Source organism: Ranitomeya variabilis, chromosome 3 (genome assembly GCF_051348905.1).
Source record: "Ranitomeya variabilis isolate aRanVar5 chromosome 3, aRanVar5.hap1, whole genome shotgun sequence".
Classification (NCBI taxonomy): Eukaryota; Metazoa; Chordata; class Amphibia; order Anura; family Dendrobatidae; genus Ranitomeya; species Ranitomeya variabilis.
Window position 1 is genome coordinate 415,583,104 of NC_135234.1, and position 24,800 is coordinate 415,607,903.

At 41.3% G+C, this 24,800-nt stretch overlaps 1 protein-coding gene across 1 annotated transcript in view; it reads right to left on the reverse strand.

Annotated features, from left to right (window-relative positions):
- Nucleotides 1–4,330, reverse strand: part of LOC143816208 (uroplakin-3b-like) — a 64,235-nt gene extending 59,905 nt beyond the window's left edge. The window contains exon 1 of the mRNA XM_077296314.1: nucleotides 4,117–4,330. Coding sequence (XP_077152429.1) covers nucleotides 4,117–4,177 — 61 coding nt within the window. The 5' untranslated portion in view covers nucleotides 4,178–4,330. The remainder of the gene's footprint in view (nucleotides 1–4,116) is intronic.
- Nucleotides 4,331–24,800: the final 20,470 nt, after the last annotated feature.

Genomic DNA, 24,800 nt, shown 5'->3' on the forward strand with positions numbered 1-24,800 from the left:
AGGAACTGAGCTTGCATACTACCCAGCTGATACTGGATGGGCAATACATCTGCCTTTAACAGCTTCGAGTGGTGCTGTTAACCCCTTAAATGCATCTGTCAATCTCTGACAGTGACATTTAGAGCCTGAGGTCTGGGGTCCTTCATTTCAAAATATAAAAATTTGAATCATGAAATATGAAATATTAATACATAATCAGATTTGGTATCACTGTGTCCATAAACGTCTTGTCTAACAAAATATAAAATTAATAAATCCGTTCAAAAAATTCAAAAAGAAATTAAAATGCCATAAATTTATATTTCCATTCGTGGCTTCTCGGCAAAAAAATGCAATAAGAAGTGATTAAAACATTACATCTACCGAAAAATCGTATCATTAAAATCCATCAGAACGTGATGCAAAAAAATAAGCCATCACACAGCTTCATTGATGTAAAAATGAAAATGTTCCATATTGGGGACCACATTTATTCTTATGAATTTGTGAATTTTTTTCACTACTTACATAAATAAATCTCTAGAAGTTTAGCACCGCTGTTATTGTACTGATGCGTAGAATCATATTGCTAAGTCATTTTTCCGCTCAATGAACACAGTAGAAACAAACCCTAAAAAGAAATGGCGGAATTGCTATTTGTTTTTGTTTTTTGTTTTTTTTCACTGCAATTGAAATTGGATTTTTTTTTTCCAGTTTTTCAGTGCTTTGCATGGTAAAATGAATTGATTCATTCAAATCTTCAACTCATACAGTTATGTTGGCTGAAACATAAAAAGTTATGGATGAGGAAAAAAATTATAGTATAAAAGCAAGCAACACCAGGTCAAAAAGGTGAAAGAACCTTAAAAAAAACCTGCGTTTATCACTGTTATTTCTTAGGAGTGTGAATACATTTTTGTCCCAAATGCTTACAAAGCAATAGACTACATATGCATGTCATATTTTTTATGATTACAGGAAATATGATTTTGGTGCCCTCTATGTGTAGTGTGGGGTCGATCTCTCTCTGCCTGCCCTCCACGTGTAGTGTGCAGTATATTGCTCTCAGCGTGCCCTTCAAATATAATGTGGGGTCAATCATTCTCGGCCTGCCCTCTATATGTAGTGTGCTGTATATCGCTCTCTGCCTGGCTTCTGTACCTTCTGTATGTAATGTGGGGTCTATCACTTCCTGCCAGTCCTCTATGTGTACTGTAGGGTCTATCGATCTCTGCCTGCCCTCCATGTGTAGTGTGGGGTCTATTGCTCTCTGACTGACCTCCATGTGTAGTGTGGGGTCTATCGCTCTCTGACTGACCTCCATGTGTAGTGTGGGGTCTATCGCTCTCTGACTGGTCTCCATGTGTAGTGTGGGGTCTATCACTCTCTGCCTGACCTCCATGTGTAGTGTGGGGTCTATCGCTCTCTGACTGGTCTCCATGTGTAGTGTGGGGTCTATTACTCCCTGCCTGCCCTCTATTTGTAGTGTGGGGTCTATTACTCTCTGCCTGCCCTCCATGTGCAGTGTGGGGTCTATCATTCTCGGCCTGCCCTCTATATGTAGTGTGCTGTATATCGCTCTCTACCTGCCTTCTGTATGTAATGTGGGGTCTATCATTTCCTGCCTGTCCTCTATGTGTACTGCAGGGTCTATCGATCTCTGCCTGCCCTCCATGTGTAGTGTGGGGTCTATCGCTCTCTGACTGACCTCCATGTGTAGTGTGGGGTCTATCGCTCTCTGACTGACCTCCATGTGTAGTGTGGGGTCTATCGCTCTCTGACTGACCTCCATGTGTAGTGTGGGGTCTATCGCTCTCTGACTGACCTCCATGTGTAGTGTGGGGTCTATCGCTCTCTGACTGACCTCCATGTGTAGTGTGGGGTCTATCACTCTCTGCCTGATCTTCATGTATAGTGTGGGGTCTATCACTCTGTGCCTGCCCTCTATTTGTAGTGTGGGGTCTATTACTCCCTGCCTGCCCTCCATGTGTAGTGTGGGGTCTATCGTTCTCTGCCTGCCCTCCATGTGTAGAGTGGGATCTATCATTCTCTGCCTGTCCTCCATGTGTAGTGTAGAGTCTATCGCTTTTTGCCTGACCTCCATGTGTAGTGTGTGGTCTATCACTCTCTGCCTGACCTCCATGTGTAGTGTGGGGTCTATCACTCTCTGCCTGCCCTCTATTTGTAGTGTGGGGTCTATTACTCTTTGCCTGACCTCCATGTGTAGTGTGGGATCTATCATTCTCTGCCTGTCCTCCATGTGTAGTGTGGGGTCTATCATTCTCTGCCTGTCCTCCATGTGTAGTGTGGGGTCTATCGCTTTCTGCCTGACCTCCATGTGTAGTGTGGGGTCTAGCACTCTCTGCCTGCCCTCTATGTGTAGTGTGGGGTCTATTACTCTCTGCCTGCCCTGCATGTGTAGTGTGGGGTCTATCATTCTCTGCCTTTCCTCCATGTGTAGTGTGGGGTCTATCGCTTTTTGCCTGACCTCCATGTGTAGTGTGGGGTCTATCACTCTCTGCCTGCCCTCTATGTGTAGTGTGGGGTCTATTACTCTCTGCCTGCCCTCCATGTGTAGTGTGGAGCCTATCATTCTCTGCCTGTCCTCCATGTGTAGTGTGGGGTCTATCGCTTTTTGCCTGACCACCATGTGTAGTGTGGAGTCTATCACTCTCTGCCTTCCCTCTATGTGTAGTGTGGGGTCTATCAGTCTCTGCCTGTCCTCCATGTGTAGTGTGGAGGTCTATTGCTTTTTGCCTGACCTCCATGTGTAGTGTGGAGTCTATCATTCTCTGCCTGTCCTCCATGTGTAGTGTGGGGTCTATCGCTTTCTGCCTGACCTCCATGTGTAGTGTGGAGTCTATCATTCTCTGCCTGTCCTCCATGTGTAGTGTGGGGTCTATCACTCTCTGCCTGCCCTCTATGTGTAGTGTGGGGTCTATTACTCTCTGCCTGCCCTCCATGTGTAGTGTGGAGTCAATCATTCTCTGCCTGTCCTCCATGTGTAGTGTGGGGTCTATCGCTTTTTGCCTGACCACCATGTGTAGTGTGGAGTCTATCACTCTCTGCCTTCCCTCTATGTGTAGTGTGGGGTCTATTACTCTCTGCCTTCCCTCCATGTGTAGTGTGGGGTCTATCAGTCTCTGCCTGTCCTCCATGTGTAGTGTGGGGGTCTATTGCTTTTTGCCTGACCTCCATGTGTAGTGTGGAGTCTATCATTCTCTGCCTGCCCTCCATGTGTAGTGTGGAGTCTATCATTCTCTGCCTGTCCTCCATGTGTAGTGTGGGGTCTATCGCTTTTTGCCTGACCACCATGTGTAGTGTGGAGTCTATCACTCTCTGCCTTCCCTCTATGTGTAGTGTGGGGTCTATTACTCTCTGCCTTCCCTCCATGTGTAGTGTGGGGTCTATCATTCTCTGCCTGTCCTCCATGTGTAGTGTGGGGTCTATCGCTTTCTGCCTGACCTCCTTGTGTAATGTGGGGTCTATCTCTCTCTGCCTGCCCTCCATGTATAGTTTGGGGTCTGTCACTCTCTGCCTGACCTGCAAGCCAGCAAAAAAAGTTCTGCAGCTACGAAGGTTCACTGTGAGCACCCAACACTGACCAGTATAATTATTATTTTTAAAAAATGGGTCCTGCACCCTCCTCAATGAAAGAGGCTGGTTGCTACATTTCACAGGGTATCCAATTGGTGGAGGGTAAAAATAGGGCAACTTTCTCAAAAACTAGGTAAGTTGTCATGCCTCCATGAAAGGGATTATTCAATCATAAGGATTGATAGTATATGTCAGCCATCACTGTCTGATCAGAGGAGCTGCTATTACCAAAATCTACAATGAAGGGGATGATTTTTAAAACATTTTTAGAAATACATCTGTAAAATGTAATAGCCATTTTTTCTATTTACCATTTTAATCGCTATTTATTATCTACACAAAGTTTACAATGTTAGTTAGGCTGCTGTTAACAGAAATAATTGAGCAAACCTAGATTATTAATGTCATGTTTTTGGAAGCAGACACTTCCTAAGTTATGAGGAATCTTAGTTATCAGTTGTTTTGTATGGAGCAGCAGGCAGGCTGCTGGAAAGAATCCTATACAGACGTGGTGAAGATATAAAGAATCAGAAGTCTTACCTGAAGCATTTACACCAATGGACACAACCAAAAGCAAGCCAAGTGTAACATGTAGATCCATTACTTCTTCGGGTTTTCATCTGAAGATCTGATGATAAAGTAGGTTTTCTATAAATATGTTCAACTCAAAAAATTTGCACTTGACACAAGATCACCGAGCACACTAAGACTTATGACATTTCCCACCAGCCCTGGTTCTCCCCTAGGGCAAACATCACTGATTTATGAAATGACATTCTTTACGTTTTGTATTGAGTCGCTTATTGCCGGAGTGACAAACATGTAAAACCTGTTTATATGCAAAGCAACAAGAGTGTAAAATCTTCCATTATAAGGTAATCATAGTCACAAATTAGTATACAAAGCCTTATTTTACGTAGCTCTAGATTCTTCAAATGGTTTCAGTCATAAGGAAGTACAGTTATATATGAGCAGTATGGTAGTCATGGACAAAATATTTGTGCCGTTTTTTTTCAACAAAATTAACAATACCATTTTTTTTAAAGTGCCACCTCACATTTGAAGTCACTTTGACTGGTCTATATGATAGAAAATGCCCAAAAAGTGACACCATTCTAAAAACTGCACCCCTCAAGGTGCTCAAAACCACATTCAAGAAGTTTATTAACCTTTCACGTGCTTCACAGGAATTTTTGGAATATGGAAAAAAATGAACATTTAACTTTTTTCACAATTTTTTTTTTACTTCAGATCCAATTTTTTTTATTTTGACAAGGGTAACAGGAAAAAATGGACTCCAAAATTTGTTGTGTAATTTTTCCTGAGCATGCCAATACCCCATATGAGAGAGAGGGAGAAAACCACTGTTGACTTTTTGAATGCAAAATTTGCTGGAACATTTGGCAGACGACATGTCGCGTTTGGAGAGCCTCTGTGTCATGATCCAGGCTGGGGTTTGTTTTATGTTATTCTCTCCCCAGTCTGGTCATGCAGGGGTTAACCTTCTCTGCCTTGTTTTGGTTTCTGTGTGACTATTTCAATCTGCTGTGGCCTGCAGACCAATGTCAGTGATAGTTCATGTTCCCAGGCTAGAGCAGCTGACTCCTTGATACCGTGTTTTGTCCTCTGTCTGTTTACTCTGTTCCCGTGACTGCCCTTTCCTGCCACCCTGCTTGTCTTAGTGTTCGTTCCCCGTGCTTGGACCTCTTGATATTTGACCCAACTTGTCATCTCACCTGTTTGACTGTCTCTCGTCTCTGTTATCTCTGCTCCCTTCTGGCTCTGACTTCTGGCTTGTATTTGACCACGTGCAATGCTGTGACCTCTGGTACTTCTTGTCCTGTTTCTGATATGGCTGGTCTGACCATTCTTTCGCCATCAGGTGGCGCTTGTGCTGCTGCTCAGTGGTGTTACGCTGTGTGTGCAACCTCTCTTCCCTCACCAGCATCCCCTGGTGGAGGTTGCTTTTTACTGAACTGCAGCAGCATTACACTCTGATGTGCCTAAACAGTGAAAATCCCGCACAAGTGACACCGTTTGGTAGACTAGACCCCTCAGGATACTGATCTACATGTGTGGTGAGCACATTGAACCCTCACGTGCTTCACAGAAGTCTATAGCATTGAGCCGTGAAAATTTAAAAAAATCACATTTTCCCACAAATATATTTTATGCCCCAAATGTTGCATTTTCATAAGGGTAACAGGAGAAATTGCACAATGCAATTTGTTGTCAAATTTCTCCTGAGTACGCTGATAATCAATATTAGGGAGAAAACTACTGTTTAGGCTCACGGCAGAGCTAGGAAGGGAAGTAGCATCATTTGACTTTTTGAATTTAAATTTGTCCGAAATCATTATCGGACGTCATGTCCTGTTTTGAGAGCCCCTGATGTGCATAAACAGTGAAAACCCCACACAAATGACTCCTTTTTGGAAATTAGACCCCTCAAAGAATGTATTTAGATGTATGGTGAGCATCTTGAACCCCCAGGTACTTCACAGAAGTTTATAACGTTAAGCAGTGAAAATAAAAAAATCACATTTTCCCAACAAAAAATGTTATTTTTGCCCCAAATTTAGCATTTTTTAAGAATAAATGGAGAAATTGCACCATACAATTTGTTGTACAATTTCTCCTGAGTAAGCTGATACCCAATATGTGGGAGAATACTACTTTTGAGGCACAGTGCAAAGCTCAGAAGGGAAGAGGTGCCATATTGGCGTTCAGATTTTGCTGGAATGGTTGAGGGTGCCATGTCACATTGGCAGAGCCCTGAGGTGTCAGAAAAACAGAAACTCCTTATATGTGAACTCATTTTACAAACTACACTCCCCAATGAATTAATCTAGGGGTGCAGTGATGATATTGACACCACATGTGCCTCACAGAATTTTATACCACTGAGCAGTGAAGAAAAAATAAATTACATTTTAGCCCCAAGTTTTAAATTTTTCTAAGAGCTAATAGGATTTTTTTTTACATCAAACTGAGGTCCATTTTTTCCTGAGTGCGCCAGTGCCCTAAATGTAATAGGGAAATATTTTTCAGGCACCGTGCAAAGCTCAGAAGGGAAGAAGCGCCAGATTTTACAGTTATGGTTTGCAGGTGCCATGACCCACTAGGAGAGCCCATGAGGTGCCAGAACAGCAGAACCCCCCATAAGTGACCCCATTTTACAAACTATACCTCTTAATCAATTCATCTAGGGGTGCATTGATCATATTGACACCACAGGTGTGTCACAGAATTTTATACCATTGGGCAGTGAAGAAAAAATAACTACATTTTTACCATCAAAATTTAGTTTTAGTCCCATATTTTACATTTTCACACAAAAAGTGGGTACAAATAACATCATAATTTGTCCCACAATTTCAACTGATCATGGAAATACCCCATATGTGGCTGTACAGTACTACTTAGCCATACGGAGAGACTCGGGAGGAACGGAGCGCTGTTTGCCTCATGGAGCGCAGATTTTCCTAGAACAGTTTGTGGACTCCTTTTACAGTGCCCCTAATTGTTAGAAGAGCAGAATCTCACTTCAAGTGACCCCATTTTGGAAATGATATCCCTTGTAGAATTTATCTACATGTGTAGTGACGATTTTGACTCCATGGGTGTTTTCCATAAACAAGCAGCAATGAAAGTTGCAGAGTAAAAATTGCAAACTGCTGTTGTAGTGACCAGTACGCTCTAGTGACCAGTACGTTGCAGTAACCAGTACGTTATGCCCAAGCACGTGCTTCTGGAGGCATATACCTGTAAGTTAAGTGGGCTCTCATTGCTTCAGAAATGCCAAACATGTGATCGCGTTTTGTGGTTTAGGTACACTGTGGGGCTCAGAAGGGAGGAGGCATTTGTATTTGGGAGCGGAGAATTTGCTGAATTTCTTTTGGAGGGTGAGGAGCCATTTCGCTTTTCCAGAGCCTTTGTACTATCAGTAACGTGGAAGTCCCCTATATTTCCGTTAACAGATGACAGACCTGAGTGGGGACTTGCTTTTTTTTTTATTGAGCTGAAGCTTTTGTTGGAACATTTTACATAATGTTTGGGATCACATATATCTGGTGGTGCTCTACGCTGAGCACTTACTTTAAGGTCTCCATCTAAATCTCTGAGTGACGTGATTCAGATGAACCTGCCTAGGGATTCATTCACTATAATGATGCAGCAGAGTTACTCGTGACTCTGTCTGGCCTCTTTTCAGCAGTGTCCTTCATTTCAGAAGTGCACAAAACTGTGGCCGACTGCACTTTTATGCAATTCTAAAAAGACGGACACTGCAGGATCACAGGTCAGATGGCGTCCACAGTGAATCATAGAAACATAGAATGGTAGAGTTTGAAGGGACCTCCTGGGTCATCTGGTCCAACCCCCTGCTCAAAGCAGGATTCACTAAATCATCCCAGACAGATGTCTGTCCAGCCTCTGTTTCAAGACTTCTATTGAAGGGGAACTCACCACCTCTCGAGGCAGCCTGTTTCTCTCATTGATCACCCTAACTGTCAAAAAGTTTTTTCTAATATCTAATCTGTGTCTCCTCCCATTCAGTTTCATCCCATTGCTTCTAGTCCTTCCTTGTGCAAATGAGAATAAAGATGATCCTTCTACAATGTGACAGCCCTTGAGATATTTGTAGACAGCTATGAAGTCTCCTCTCAGTCTTCTTTTTTGCAAGCTAAACATTCCCAAATCCTGTAAATGTTCCTCATAGGACATGGTTTGCAGACCAGTCACCATTGTGGTCGCTCTTCTCTGAACTTGCTCCAGTTTGTTGATGTCTTCTTTTTTTTTTTCTTTTTTAAACTGTGGTGCCCAAAACTGGACACAGTATTCCAGGTGAGGTCTGACCAAAGAGGAGTAGAGGGCAATAATGACTTCACGTGATCAAGACTGTATGCTTCTGTTAATACATCCAAGAATTGTATTTGCCTTTTTTGCTGCTGCATCACACTGTTGACTCATGTCCAGTCTGTGATCTATTAGTATACCCAAGTCTTTTTCACATGTGCTCTTGCTTAGCCCTATTCCTCCCATTCTGTATATGCTTTTTACATTTTTATTGCCCATATGTAGTACTTTGCATTTTTCCCTGTTAAAAACTATTCTGTTAGTTGCTGCCCACTGCTCCAGTTTATTTATATCTTTTTGAATCCTCTCTCTTCTCTAGTATTAGCTATCCCTCCTAGCTTTGTGTCATCAGCAAATTTAATCAGTTTACCCTCAATTCCTTAATCAAAATCATTGATCAAGATGTTGAACAATACAGGGCCCAGGACTGAGCCCTGTGGTACCCCACTTTAGACATTCTTCCAACTGGATGTGCAGCCATTTACGACCACTCTTTGGGTTCGATCACTAAGCCAGTTTTGTATCCACCTAACAGTTGCCTTGTTCATTCCATACTTAGTCATTTTTTTCAATAAGGATTGTGTGAGATAATTTGTCAAATGCTTTGATGAAGTCAAGATATACTATATCTACAGCATTTCCCTGATCCATCCAGTCAGTGATTCTGTCACAGAAGGAAATTAAGTTAATCTGACATGATCTATTAATTAGTTACAAACCCATGCTGACTCTGTTTAATCACTTCATTCTTATCCAAGTACTTACATACATGTTGTTTAATAATTTGTTCAAAGATCTTTCCTGGTATAGACGTCAGTGCCTCCATCTGCCTCATTATAGTGAGTTTTCCATCAAGGGTTCCGTGTGAATCACATATTTCAGAGGTGTACATGAAAATCCCTGTGTAAGCTCTCAGCGCAACGTACAGGATGAATGTGCGCCAAGCCTTACTGCGATCTTTGGGAGGCAGAATAAAAAAATCATCAGCGGGTGAAGAATTGGTTTTATTTATTTTTTATGCCATTCCTTGTGTGGTATAAATTATTAAGTGACTTTCTTCTTCGGGTCAGTGCGATTACAGGGATACCAGATTTTTATCGGGTTTTTATGTTTGGCTGCTGTCACACACTAAAAGATGCTTTTTTGTTGTAAAAACTAGTTTTTTGCATCACCATGTTTTGACAGCTATAATGTTTCCATATTTGGCTCACAGAGTTCGTGCAGAACAAACGGACGTTTTTATTGGTACTATTTTCAGACACGTGACATTTTTTGATCACTTTCTATTCTGATTTTTGGGAGGCAGAATGAACAAAAACCAGCAATTCAGGAATATTTTTTGTGGTGGAGGTTTTATGTCATTCCGCATGTGTCAAAATTGATAAGGCAGTTTTATTCTTTGGGTCAGTAATATTACAGCGATACCCAGGCTCGGACTTTCCCACAGGGTAACAGGGAAATCCCCCGGTGTGCCCCTGTGCAGACTTGGGCCCCCATCCTCACTGTATGGGCAGTATTTGGCATAATTCACTTGGCTCTGGCGATACCTCATTTATATCTTTTTTTCATGCTTTGGCACCTGTACACAATAAAAACTATTTTATAGAAAAAAATATTATTTTTGCATCTCTTTATTCTGAGAGCTATAACTTTTTTATTTTTCCGCTGATGGAGCTGTATGGTTGACTGTTTTTTGTGGGACAAGATGACATTTTCAGCGGTACTATATTTATTTATATCTGTCTGATGATTGCTTTTTATTCCACTTTTTGTTCGGCTTTATGATGATAAAGCATTGTTTTTTATGGTGTTCACTAAAGAGTATAACTAGTGGGAACGTTTTTTTTAGGGTAATTCTGGACATGGCAATACCATATTGTATTGTATTTTTACAATTTTTTAAAAAACTTTTTTACTTTGTCTCACTATGGAACTATCATTTTTTGCAGGCTGATTACTTGTATAGCATGGGGATGCAGTTGCATCCCTGTGCTATGCAAACTGTCAACTCTGCACCGACACATAAAGTTGCTGATCATGCTCTGAGCATGATCTAGCAACTTGACTATCTCTGGTTACCCAGATGTCGTCATGACTACATCAGGTTACAATGGCAACGATTGGGACCCTGCAATGATTCTACGGAGTCTCCGATCCAAGGGCAGAGGGTCTGTCTACCCTCTGCCTACTCCCGTAATGCTGAAATTGAGTTTGATCGCAGCATTTAGGGGTTTAAAGTGCCGGGAGTGGTGCGGGACCTATCAGAATCAGCTGACACCCGGCTGCGATCTAGCGCACAGCTTGTGTGCGCTCATGATCGTGTGGACGTAATAATCCGTCCCTCATCTATAAGTACCAGGCCACAGGGACGTATTACTGACAATGTTGGAAAGGGGTTAAAGGAGTTAATAGTTAAAATCAATACCGCAAACAAAAAATAAAAAAAAACATATATTCTCCTAAGGTCCTAGGGTCTGGGTAGTGCACCCTAATGGGAAACTTCTATCAGTCTGATGTTATGGGATCAAATTTGACCCCAATTGATACCCTACCTTACCACAGATGTTGAGCACCCTATGATATGCAAGTGGCGCCCCCCATAACATCAGTCTGACAGCAGTCTCCCATTAGGGTGCACTACCCGGACCCTAGGTGTATATATATTTTGTTGATTTTTTGTTTTGGTATTGATTATAACTATTAACTCCTTTAATGGATATCTAATAAGTAATGTTTTTAGTGGTATAGTTTTTCTGTGAATAGTTTTTTCACTAGCAGGATCAAATGCGAGAAGAGAACAGCGTTGAATCAAGAAATCAACTCTTCAAGTCTTCATCACAAAGAGCTCCCCCTAAAAAATATATAGATTCCAGAAAAGGCAAAAAACCCACATCTAATTCCCTTCTCTGGGATCCATTCCTAGATCTGCCTAAAGTCACGGACATCTGTTTTTCGCACACATGTTCTGTGTTTTTCACGGATAGAATACATACCCATTATAGTGTATGGGGCTGCTCACATGTGTCCCTTTCTGAGCCAAGTTATAGATGAAACTTGCTAATGCAAGTTAATGGGTCTGATAAAAAAAACAATAAAATAGATAGTGCGTGGGTGCCATTCATTTTTCATATGTGTGCTGTCCATTTTCTTCACTTTATTGTTTTTGCATATGAGAAAAATGAATGCCACACTTTTGGCAAATATGGACACATGGATCAAAAATTTATGAAAATGTGATTCAGCACACTCATGAAAATAAGAATGAGGTGTAATGGTATAGACATCTGTATTAATGTTTGCTCTTGATTTAAGTACAGTCGTGGCCAAAATTTTGAGACTGACACAAATTTTGATTTTCAAAAAGTTTAGTGCTTCATGCTTTTTTCAGCAACATGGAGCACCATGTCACAAGTGATAATTAAATGACTGGGTCAAGAAAAGATTTACATTTCAGATCCACGGCTAGGAAACTCCCCAGATTTCAATCCCATTTAGAACCTGTGGTTAATCCTCCAAAGGTGAGTGTGCAATTTAATACACGGAAACTTTGACAAATTCCAAGCACTGATTAGTAACAATAGGCAGTCATCAGTCATGAGTTGGCCCAATGTCACGACTCAGTTGGCGTGTAACCCTGGACCAGGGGCTCCTTCCCTGTACTTAACACTAGGGGGCACCTTATCTAGTCATATTCCCTGGGTTACTTCTGAAGGTGAAGATGCCGAGGCCACGTACCTTGCCTTATCTCCTGTATCCGCCCTCCTTCTGTACCCTTCCCAGACCCAGGAAAGAGGGGAGTAGTTGTGCACTACAGTACATCAACCAGACAAACAAGGCAACATGAACAAGGGCAACTGAAAATACCAGGCATACAAATATTCACTCCCCAGTCTGGTCATGCAGGGGTTAACCTTCTCTGCCTTGTTTTGGTTTCTGTGTGACTATTTCAATCTGCTGTGGCCTGCAGACCAATGTCAGTGATAGTTCATGTTCCCAGGCTAGAGCAGCTGACTCCTTGATACCGTGTTTTGTCCTCTGTCTGTTTACTCTGTTCCCGTGACTGCCCTTTCCTGCCACCCTGCTTGTCTTAGTGTTCGTTCCCCGTGCTTGGACCTCTTGATATTTGACCCAACTTGTCATCTCACCTGTTTGACTGTCTCTCGTCTCTGTTATCTCTGCTCCCTTCTGGCTCTGACTTCTGGCTTGTATTTGACCACGTGCAATGCTGTGACCTCTGGTACTTCTTGTCCTGTTTCTGATATGGCTGGTCTGACCATTCTTTCGCCATCAGGTGGCGCTTGTGCTGCTGCTCAGTGGTGTTACGCTGTGTGTGCAACCTCTCTTCCCTCACCAGCATCCCCTGGTGGAGGTTGCTTTTTACTGAACTGCAGCAGCATTACACTCTGATGTGCCTAAACAGTGAAAATCCCGCACAAGTGACACCGTTTGGTAGACTAAACCCCTCAGGATACTGATCTACATGTGTGGTGAGCACATTGAACCCTCACGTGCTTCACAGAAGTCTATAGCATTGAGCTGTGAAAATTTAAAAAAATCACATTTTCCCACAAATATATTTTATGCCCCAAATGTTGCATTTTCATAAGGGTAACAGGAGAAATTGCACAATGCAATTTGTTGTCAAATTTCTCCTGAGTACGCTGATAATCAATATTAGGGAGAAAACTACTGTTTAGGCTCACGGCAGAGCTAGGAAGGGAAGTAGCATCATTTGACTTTTTGAATTTAAATTTGTCCGAAATCATTATCGGACGTCATGTCCTGTTTTGAGAGCCCCTGATGTGCATAAACAGTGAAACCCCCCCACAAATGACTCCTTTTTGGAAATTAGACCCCTCAAAGAATGTATTTAGATGTATGGTGAGCATCTTGAACCCCCAGGTACTTCACAGAAGTTTATAACGTTAAGCAGTGAAAATAAAAAAATCACATTTTCCCAACAAAAAATGTTATTTTTGCCCCAAATTTAGCATTTTTTAAGAATAAATGGAGAAATTGCACCATACAATTTGTTGTACAATTTCTCCTGAGTAAGCTGATACCCAATATGTGGGAGAATACTACTTTTGAGGCACAGTGCAAAGCTCAGAAGGGAAGAGGTGCCATATTGGCGTTCAGATTTTGCTGGAATGGTTGAGGGTGCCATGTCACATTGGCAGAGCCCTGAGGTGTCAGAAAAACAGAAACTCCTTATATGTGAACTCATTTTACAAACTACACTCCCCAATGAATTAATCTAGGGGTGCAGTGATGATATTGACACCACATGTGCCTCACAGAATTTTATACCACTGAGCAGTGAAGAAAAAATAAATTACATTTTAGCCCCAAGTTTTAAATTTTTCTAAGAGCTAATAGGATTTTTTTTTACATCAAACTGAGGTCCATTTTTTCCTGAGTGCGCCAGTGCCCTACATGTAATAGGGAAATATTTTTCAGGCACCGTGCAAAGCTCAGAAGGGAAGAAGCGCCAGATTTTACAGTTATGGTTTGCAGGTGCCATGACCCACTAGGAGAGCCCATGAGGTGCCAGAACAGCAGAACCCCCCATAAGTGACCCCATTTTACAAACTATACCTCTTAATCAATTCATCTAGGGGTGCATTGATCATATTGACACCACAGGTGTGTCACAGAATTTTATACCATTGGGCAGTGAAGAAAAAATAACTACATTTTTACCATCAAAATTTAGTTTTAGTCCCATATTTTACATTTTCACACAAAAAGTGGGTACAAATAACATCATAATTTGTCCCACAATTTCAACTGATCATGGCAATACCCCATATGTGGCTGTACAGTACTACTTAGCCATACGGAGAGACTCGGGAGGAACTGAGCGCTGTTTGCCTCATGGAGCGCAGATTTTCCTAGAACAGTTTGTGGACTCCTTTTACAGTGCCCCTAATTGTTAGAAGAGCAGAATCTCACTTCAAGTGACCCCATTTTGGAAATGATATCCCTTGTAGAATTTATCTACATGTGTAGTGACGATTTTGACTCCATGGGTGTTTTCCATAAACAAGCAGCAATGAAAGTTGCAGAGTAAAAATTGCAAACTGCTGTTGTAGTGACCAGTACGCTCTAGTGACCAGTACGTTGCAGTAACCAGTACGTTATGCCCAAGCACGTGCTTCTGGAGGCATATACCTGTAAGTTAAGTGGGCTCTCATTGCTTCAGAAATGCCAAACATGTGATCGCGTTTTGTGGTTTAGGTACACTGTGGGGCTCAGAAGGGAGGAGGCATTTGTATTTGGGAGCGGAGAATTTGCTGAATTTCTTTTGGAGGGTGAGGAGCCATTTCGCTTTTCCAGAGCCTTTGTACTATCAGTAACGTGGAAGTCCCCTATATTTCCGTTAACAGATGACAGACCTGAGTGGGGACTTGCTTTTTTTTTTATTGAGCTGAAGCTTTTGTTGGAACATTTTACATAATGTTTGGGATCACATATATCTGGTGGTGCTCTACGCTGAGCACTTACTTTAAGGTCTCCATCTAAATCTCTGAGTGACGTGATTCAGATGAACCTGCCTAGGGATTCATTCACTATAATGATGCAGCAGAGTTACTCGTGACTCTGTCTGGCCTCTTTTCAGCAGTGTCCTTCATTTCAGAAGTGCACAAAACTGTGGCCGACTGCACTTTTATGCAATTCTAAAAAGACGGACACTGCAGGATCACAGGTCAGATGGCGTCCACAGTGAATCATAGAAACATAGAATGGTAGAGTTTGAAGGGACCTCCTGGGTCATCTGGTCCAACCCCCTGCTCAAAGCAGGATTCACTAAATCATCCCAGACAGATGTCTGTCCAGCCTCTGTTTCAAGACTTCTATTGAAGGGGAACTCACCACCTCTCGAGGCAGCCTGTTTCTCTCATTGATCACCCTAACTGTCAAAAAGTTTTTTCTAATATCTAATCTGTGTCTCCTCCCATTCAGTTTCATCCCATTGCTTCTAGTCCTTCCTTGTGCAAATGAGAATAAAGATGATCCTTCTACAATGTGACAGCCCTTGAGATATTTGTAGACAGCTATGAAGTCTCCTCTCAGTCTTCTTTTTTGCAAGCTAAACATTCCCAAATCCTGTAAATGTTCCTCATAGGACATGGTTTGCAGACCAGTCACCATTGTGGTCGCTCTTCTCTGAACTTGCTCCAGTTTGTTGATGTCTTCTTTTTTTTTTTCTTTTTTAAACTGTGGTGCCCAAAACTGGACACAGTATTCCAGGTGAGGTCTGACCAAAGAGGAGTAGAGGGCAATAATGACTTCACGTGATCAAGACTGTATGCTTCTGTTAATACATCCAAGAATTGTATTTGCCTTTTTTGCTGCTGCATCACACTGTTGACTCATGTTCAGTCTGTGATCTATTAGTATACCCAAGTCTTTTTCACATGTGCTCTTGCTTAGCCCTATTCCTCCCATTCTGTATATGCTTTTTACATTTTTATTGCCCATATGTAGTACTTTGCATTTTTCCCTGTTAAAAACTATTCTGTTAGTTGCTGCCCACTGCTCCAGTTTATTTATATCTTTTTGAATCCTCTCTCTTCTCTAGTATTAGCTATCCCTCCTAGCTTTGTGTCATCAGCAAATTTAATCAGTTTACCCTCAATTCCTTAATCGAAATCATTGATCAAGATGTTGAACAATACAGGGCCCAGGACTGAGCCCTGTGGTACCCCACTTTAGACATTCTTCCAACTGGATGTGCAGCCATTTACGACCACTCTTTGGGTTCGATCACTAAGCCAGTTTTGTATCCACCTAACAGTTGCCTTGTTCATTCCATACTTAGTCATTTTTTTCAATAAGGATTGTGTGAGATAATTTGTCAAATGCTTTGATGAAGTCAAGATATACTATATCTACAGCATTTCCCTGATCCATCCAGTCAGTGATTCTGTCACAGAAGGAAATTAAGTTAATCTGACATGATCTATTAATTAGTTACAAACCCATGCTGACTCTGTTTAATCACTTCATTCTTATCCAAGTACTTACATACATGTTGTTTAATAATTTGTTCAAAGATCTTTCCTGGTATAGACGTCAGTGCCTCCATCTGCCTCATTATAGTGAGTTTTCCATCAAGGGTTCCGTGTGAATCACATATTTCAGAGGTGTACATGAAAATCCCTGTGTAAGCTCTCAGCGCAACGTACAGGATGAATGTGCGCCAAGCCTTACTGCGATCTTTGGGAGGCAGAATAAAAAAATCATCAGCGGGTGAAGAATTGGTTTTATTTATTTTTTATGCCATTCCTTGTGTGGTATAAATTATTAAGTGACTTTCTTCTTCGGGTCAGTGCGATTACAGGGATACCAGATTTTTATCGGGTTTTTATGTTTGGCTGCTGTCACACACTAAAAGATGCTTTTTTGTTGTAAAAACTAGTTTTTTGCATCACCATGTTTTGACAGCTATAATGTTTCCATATTTGGCTCACAGAGTTCGTGCAGAACAAACGGACGTTTTTATTGGTACTATTTTCAGACACGTGACATTTTTTGATCACTTTCTATTCTGATTTTTGGGAGGCAGAATGAACAAAAACCAGCAATTCAGGAATATTTTTTGTGGTGGAGGTTTTATGTCATTCCGCATGTGTCAAAATTGATAAGGCAGTTTTATTCTTTGGGTCAGTAATATTACAGCGATACCCAGGCTCGGACTTTCCCACAGGGTAACAGGGAAATCCCCCGGTGTGCCCCTGTGCAGACTTGGGCCCCCATCCTCACTGTATGGGCAGTATTTGGCATAATTCACTTGGCTCTGGCGATACCTCATTTATATCTTTTTTTCATGCTTTGGCACCTGTACACAATAAAAACTATTTTATAGAAAAAAATATTATTTTTGCATCTCTTTATTCTGAGAGCTATAACTTTTTTATTTTTCCGCTGATGGAGCTGTATGGTTGACTGTTTTTTGTGGGACAAGATGACATTTTCAGCGGTACTATATTTATTTATATCTGTCTGATGATTGCTTTTTATTCCACTTTTTGTTCGGCTTTATGATGATAAAGCATTGTTTTTTATGGTGTTCACTAAAGAGTATAACTAGTGGGAACGTTTTTTTTAGGGTAATTCTGGACATGGCAATACCATATTGTATTGTATTTTTACAATTTTTTAAAAAACTTTTTTACTTTGTCTCACTATGGAACTATCATTTTTTGCAGGCTGATTACTTGTATAGCATGGGGATGCAGTTGCATCCCTGTGCTATGCAAACTGTCAACTCTGCACCGACACATAAAGTTGCTGATCATGCTCTGAGCATGATCTAGCAACTTGACTATCTCTGGTTACCCAGATGTCGTCATGACTACATCAGGTTACAATGGCAACGATTGGGACCCTGCAATGATTCTACGGAGTCTCCGATCCAAGGGCAGAGGGTCTGTCTACCCTCTGCCTACTCCCGTAATGCTGAAATTGAGTTTGATTGCAGCATTTAGGGGTTTAAAGTGCCGGGAGTGGTGCGGGACCTATCAGAATCAGCTGACACCCGGCTGCGATCTAGCGCACAGCTTGTGTGCGCTCATGATTGTGTGGACGTAATAATCCGTCCCTCATCTATAAGTACCAGGCCGCAGGGACGTATTACTGACAATGTTGGAAAGGGGTTAAAGGAGTTAATAGTTAAAATCAATACCGCAAACAAAAAATAAAAAAAAACATATATTCTCCTAAGGTCCTAGGGTCTGGGTAGTGCACCCTAATGGGAAACTTCTATCAGTCTGATGTTATGGGATCAAATTTGACCCCAATTGATACCCTACCTTACCACAGATGTTGAGCACCCTATGATATGCAAGTGGCGCCCCCCATAACATCAGTCTGACAGCAGTCTCCCATTAGGGTGCACTACCCGGACCCTAGGTGTATATATATTTTGTTGATTTTTTGTTTTGGTATTGATTATAACTATTAACTCCTTTAATGGATATCTAATAAGTAATGTTTTTAGTGGTATAGTTTTTCTGTGAATAGTTTTTTCACTAGCAGGATCAAATGCGAGAAGAGAACAGCGTTGAATCAAGAAATCAACTCTTCAAGTCTTCATCACAAAGAGCTCCCCCTAAAAAATATATAGATTCCAGAAAAGGCAAAAAACCCACATCTAATTCCCTTCTCTGGGATCCATTCCTAGATCTGCCTAAAGTCACGGACATCTGTTTTTCGCACACATGTTCTGTGTTTTTCACGGATAGAATACATACCCATTATAGTGTATGGGGCTGCTCACATGTGTCCCTTTCTGAGCCAAGTTATAGATGAAACTTGCTAATGCAAGTTAATGGGTCTGATAAAAAAAACAATAAAATAGATAGTGCGTGGGTGCCATTCATTTTTCATATGTGTGCTGTCCATTTTCTTCACTTTATTGTTTTTGCATATGAGAAAAATGAATGCCACACTTTTGGCAAATATGGACACATGGATCAAAAATTTATGAAAATGTGATTCAGCACACTCATGAAAATAAGAATGAGGTGTAATGGTATAGACATCTGTATTAATGTTTGCTCTTGATTTAAGTACAGTCGTGGCCAAAATTTTGAGACTGACACAAATTTTGATTTTCAAAAAGTTTAGTGCTTCATGCTTTTTTCAGCAACATGGAGCACCATGTCACAAGTGATAATTAAATGACTGGGTCAAGAAAAGATTTACATTTCAGATCCACGGCTAGGAAACTCCCCAGATTTCAATCCCATTTAGAACCTGTGGTTAATCCTCCAAAGGTGAGTGTGCAATTTAATACACGGAAACTTTGACAAATTCCAAGCACTGATTAGTAACAATAGGCAGTCATCAGTCATGAGTTGGCCCAATGTCACGACTCAGTTGGCGTGTAACCCTGGACCAGGGGCTCCTTCCCTGTACTTAACACTAGGGGGCACCTTATCTAGTCATATTCCCTGGGTTACTTCTGAAGGTGAAGATGCCGAGGCCACGTACCTTGCCTTATCTCCTGTATCCGCCCTCCTTCTGTACCCTTCCCAGACCCAGGAAAGAGGGGAGTAGTTGTGCACTACAGTACATCAACCAGACAAACAAGGCAACATGAACAAGGGCAACTGAAAATACCAGGCATACAAATATTCACTCCCCAGTCTGGTCATGCAGGGGTTAACCTTCTCTGCCTTGTTTTGGTTTCTGTGTGACTATTTCAATCTGCTGTGGCCTGCAGACCAATGTCAGTGATAGTTCATGTTCCCAGGCTAGAGCAGCTGACTCCTTGATACCGTGTTTTGTCCTCTGTCTGTTTACTCTGTTCCCGTGACTGCCCTTTCCTGCCACCCTGCTTGTCTTAGTGTTCGTTCCCCGTGCTTGGACCTCTTGATATTTGACCCAACTTGTCATCTCACCTGTTTGACTGTCTCTCGTCTCTGTTATCTCTGCTCCCTTCTGGCTCTGACTTCTGGCTTGTATTTGACCACGTGCAATGCTGTGACCTCTGGTACTTCTTGTCCTGTTTCTGATATGGCTGGTCTGACCATTCTTTCGCCATCAGGTGGCGCTTGTGCTGCTGCTCAGTGGTGTTACGCTGTGTGTGCAACCTCTCTTCCCTCACCAGCATCCCCTGGTGGAGGTTGCTTTTTACTGAACTGCAGCAGCATTACACTCTGATGTGCCTAAACAGTGAAAATCCCGCACAAGTGACACCGTTTGGTAGACTAAACCCCTCAGGATACTGATCTACATGTGTGGTGAGCACATTGAACCCTCACGTGCTTCACAGAAGTCTATAGCATTGAGCTGTGAAAATTTAAAAAAATCACATTTTCCCACAAATATATTTTATGCCCCAAATGTTGCATTTTCATAAGGGTAACAGGAGAAATTGCACAATGCAATTTGTTGTCAAATTTCTCCTGAGTACGCTGATAATCAATATTAGGGAGAAAACTACTGTTTAGGCTCACGGCAGAGCTAGGAAGGGAAGTAGCATCATTTGACTTTTTGAATTTAAATTTGTCCGAAATCATTATCGGACGTCATGTCCTGTTTTGAGAGCCCCTGATGTGCATAAACAGTGAAACCCCCCCACAAATGACTCCTTTTTGGAAATTAGACCCCTCAAAGAATGTATTTAGATGTATGGTGAGCATCTTGAACCCCCAGGTACTTCACAGAAGTTTATAACGTTAAGCAGTGAAAATAAAAAAATCACATTTTCCCAACAAAAAATGTTATTTTTGCCCCAAATTTAGCATTTTTTAAGAATAAATGGAGAAATTGCACCATACAATTTGTTGTACAATTTCTCCTGAGTAAGCTGATACCCAATATGTGGGAGAATACTACTTTTGAGGCACAGTGCAAAGCTCAGAAGGGAAGAGGTGCCATATTGGCGTTCAGATTTTGCTGGAATGGTTGAGGGTGCCATGTCACATTGGCAGAGCCCTGAGGTGTCAGAAAAACAGAAACTCCTTATATGTGAACTCATTTTACAAACTACACTCCCCAATGAATTAATCTAGGGGTGCAGTGATGATATTGACACCACATGTGCCTCACAGAATTTTATACCACTGAGCAGTGAAGAAAAAATAAATTACATTTTAGCCCCAAGTTTTAAATTTTTCTAAGAGCTAATAGGATTTTTTTTTACATCAAACTGAGGTCCATTTTTTCCTGAGTGCGCCAGTGCCCTACATGTAATAGGGAAATATTTTTCAGGCACCGTGCAAAGCTCAGAAGGGAAGAAGCGCCAGATTTTACAGTTATGGTTTGCAGGTGCCATGACCCACTAGGAGAGCCCATGAGGTGCCAGAACAGCAGAACCCCCCATAAGTGACCCCATTTTACAAACTATACCTCTTAATCAATTCATCTAGGGGTGCATTGATCATATTGACACCACAGGTGTGTCACAGAATTTTATACCATTGGGCAGTGAAGAAAAAATAACTACATTTTTACCATCAAAATTTAGTTTTAGTCCCATATTTTACATTTTCACACAAAAAGTGGGTACAAATAACATCATAATTTGTCCCACAATTTCAACTGATCATGGCAATACCCCATATGTGGCTGTACAGTACTACTTAGCCATACGGAGAGACTCGGGAGGAACTGAGCGCTGTTTGCCTCATGGAGCGCAGATTTTCCTAGAACAGTTTGTGGACTCCTTTTACAGTGCCCCTAATTGTTAGAAGAGCAGAATCTCACTTCAAGTGACCCCATTTTGGAAATGATATCCCTTGTAGAATTTATCTACATGTGTAGTGACGATTTTGACTCCATGGGTGTTTTCCATAAACAAGCAGCAATGAAAGTTGCAGAGTAAAAATTGCAAACTGCTGTTGTAGTGACCAGTACGCTCTAGTGACCAGTACGTTGCAGTAACCAGTACGTTATGCCCAAGCACGTGCTTCTGGAGGCATATACCTGTAAGTTAAGTGGGCTCTCATTGCTTCAGAAATGCCAAACATGTGATCGCGTTTTGTGGTTTAGGTACACTGTGGGGCTCAGAAGGGAGGAGGCATTTGTATTTGGGAGCGGAGAATTTGCTGAATTTCTTTTGGAGGGTGAGGAGCCATTTCGCTTTTCCAGAGCCTTTGTACTATCAGTAACGTGGAAGTCCCCTATATTTCCGTTAACAGATGACAGACCTGAGTGGGGACTTGCTTTTTTTTTTATTGAGCTGAAGCTTTTGTTGGAACATTTTACATAATGTTTGGGATCACATATATCTGGTGGTGCTCTACGCTGAGCACTTACTTTAAGGTCTCCATCTAAATCTCTGAGTGACGTGATTCAGATGAACCTGCCTAGGGATTCATTCACTATAATGATGCAGCAGAGTTACTCGTGACTCTGTCTGGCCTCTTTTCAGCAGTGTCCTTCATTTCAGAAGTGCACAAAACTGTGGCCGACTGCACTTTTATGCAATTCTAAAAAGACGGACACTGCAGGATCACAGGTCAGATGGCGTCCACAGTGAATCATAGAAACATAGAATGGTAGAGTTTGAAGGGACCTCCTGGGTCATCTGGTCCAACCCCCTGCTCAAAGCAGGATTCACTAAATCATCCCAGACAGATGTCTGTCCAGCCTCTGTTTCAAGACTTCTATTGAAGGGGAACTCACCACCTCTCGAGGCAGCCTGTTTCTCTCATTGATCACCCTAACTGTCAAAAAGTTTTTTCTAATATCTAATCTGTGTCTCCTCCCATTCAGTTTCATCCCATTGCTTCTAGTCCTTCCTTGTGCAAATGAGAATAAAGATGATCCTTCTACAATGTGACAGCCCTTGAGATATTTGTAGACAGCTATGAAGTCTCCTCTCAGTCTTCTTTTTTGCAAGCTAAACATTCCCAAATCCTGTAAATGTTCCTCATAGGACATGGTTTGCAGACCAGTCACCATTGTGGTCGCTCTTCTCTGAACTTGCTCCAGTTTGTTGATGTCTTCTTTTTTTTTTTCTTTTTTAAACTGTGGTGCCCAAAACTGGACACAGTATTCCAGGTGAGGTCTGACCAAAGAGGAGTAGAGGGCAATAATGACTTCACGTGATCAAGACTGTATGCTTCTGTTAATACATCCAAGAATTGTATTTGCCTTTTTTGCTGCTGCATCACACTGTTGACTCATGTTCAGTCTGTGATCTATTAGTATACCCAAGTCTTTTTCACATGTGCTCTTGCTTAGCCCTATTCCTCCCATTCTGTATATGCTTTTTACATTTTTATTGCCCATATGTAGTACTTTGCATTTTTCCCTGTTAAAAACTATTCTGTTAGTTGCTGCCCACTGCTCCAGTTTATTTATATCTTTTTGAATCCTCTCTCTTCTCTAGTATTAGCTATCCCTCCTAGCTTTGTGTCATCAGCAAATTTAATCAGTTTACCCTCAATTCCTTAATCGAAATCATTGATCAAGATGTTGAACAATACAGGGCCCAGGACTGAGCCCTGTGGTACCCCACTTTAGACATTCTTCCAACTGGATGTGCAGCCATTTACGACCACTCTTTGGGTTCGATCACTAAGCCAGTTTTGTATCCACCTAACAGTTGCCTTGTTCATTCCATACTTAGTCATTTCTTTCAATAAGGATTGTGTGAGATAATTTGTCAAATGCTTTGATGAAGTCAAGATATACTATATCTACAGCATTTCCCTGATCCATCCAGCCAGTGATTCTGTCACAGAAGGAAATTAAGTTAATCTGACATGATCTATTAATTAGTTACAAACCCATGCTGACTCTGTTTAATCACTTCATTCTTATCCAAGTACTTACATACATGTTGTTTAATAATTTGTTCAAAGATCTTTCCTGGTATAGACGTCAGTGCCTCCATCTGCCTCATTATAGTGAGTTTTCCATCAAGGGTTCCGTGTGAATCACATATTTCAGAGGTGTACATGAAAATCCCTGTGTAAGCTCTCAGCGCAACGTACAGGATGAATGTGCGCCAAGCCTTACTGCGATCTTTGGGAGGCAGAATAAAAAAATCATCAGCGGGTGAAGAATTGGTTTTATTTATTTTTTATGCCATTCCTTGTGTGGTATAAATTATTAAGTGACTTTCTTCTTCGGGTCAGTGCGATTACAGGGATACCAGATTTTTATCGGGTTTTTATGTTTGGCTGCTGTCACACACTAAAAGATGCTTTTTTGTTGTAAAAACTAGTTTTTTGCATCACCATGTTTTGACAGCTATAATGTTTCCATATTTGGCTCACAGAGTTCGTGCAGAACAAACGGACGTTTTTATTGGTACTATTTTCAGACACGTGACATTTTTTGATCACTTTCTATTCTGATTTTTGGGAGGCAGAATGAACAAAAACCAGCAATTCAGGAATATTTTTTGTGGTGGAGGTTTTATGTCATTCCGCATGTGTCAAAATTGATAAGGCAGTTTTATTCTTTGGGTCAGTAATATTACAGCGATACCCAGGCTCGGACTTTCCCACAGGGTAACAGGGAAATCCCCCGGTGTGCCCCTGTGCAGACTTGGGCCCCCATCCTCACTGTATGGGCAGTATTTGGCATAATTCACTTGGCTCTGGCGATACCTCATTTATATCTTTTTTTTATGCTTTGGCACCTGTACACAATAAAAACTATTTTATAGAAAAAAATATTATTTTTGCATCTCTTTATTCTGAGAGCTATAACTTTTTTATTTTTCCGCTGATGGAGCTGTATGGTTGACTGTTTTTTGTGGGACAAGATGACATTTTCAGCGGTACTATATTTATTTATATCTGTCTGATGATTGCTTTTTATTCCACTTTTTGTTCGGCTTTATGATGATAAAGCATTGTTTTTTATGGTGTTCACTAAAGAGTATAACTAGTGGG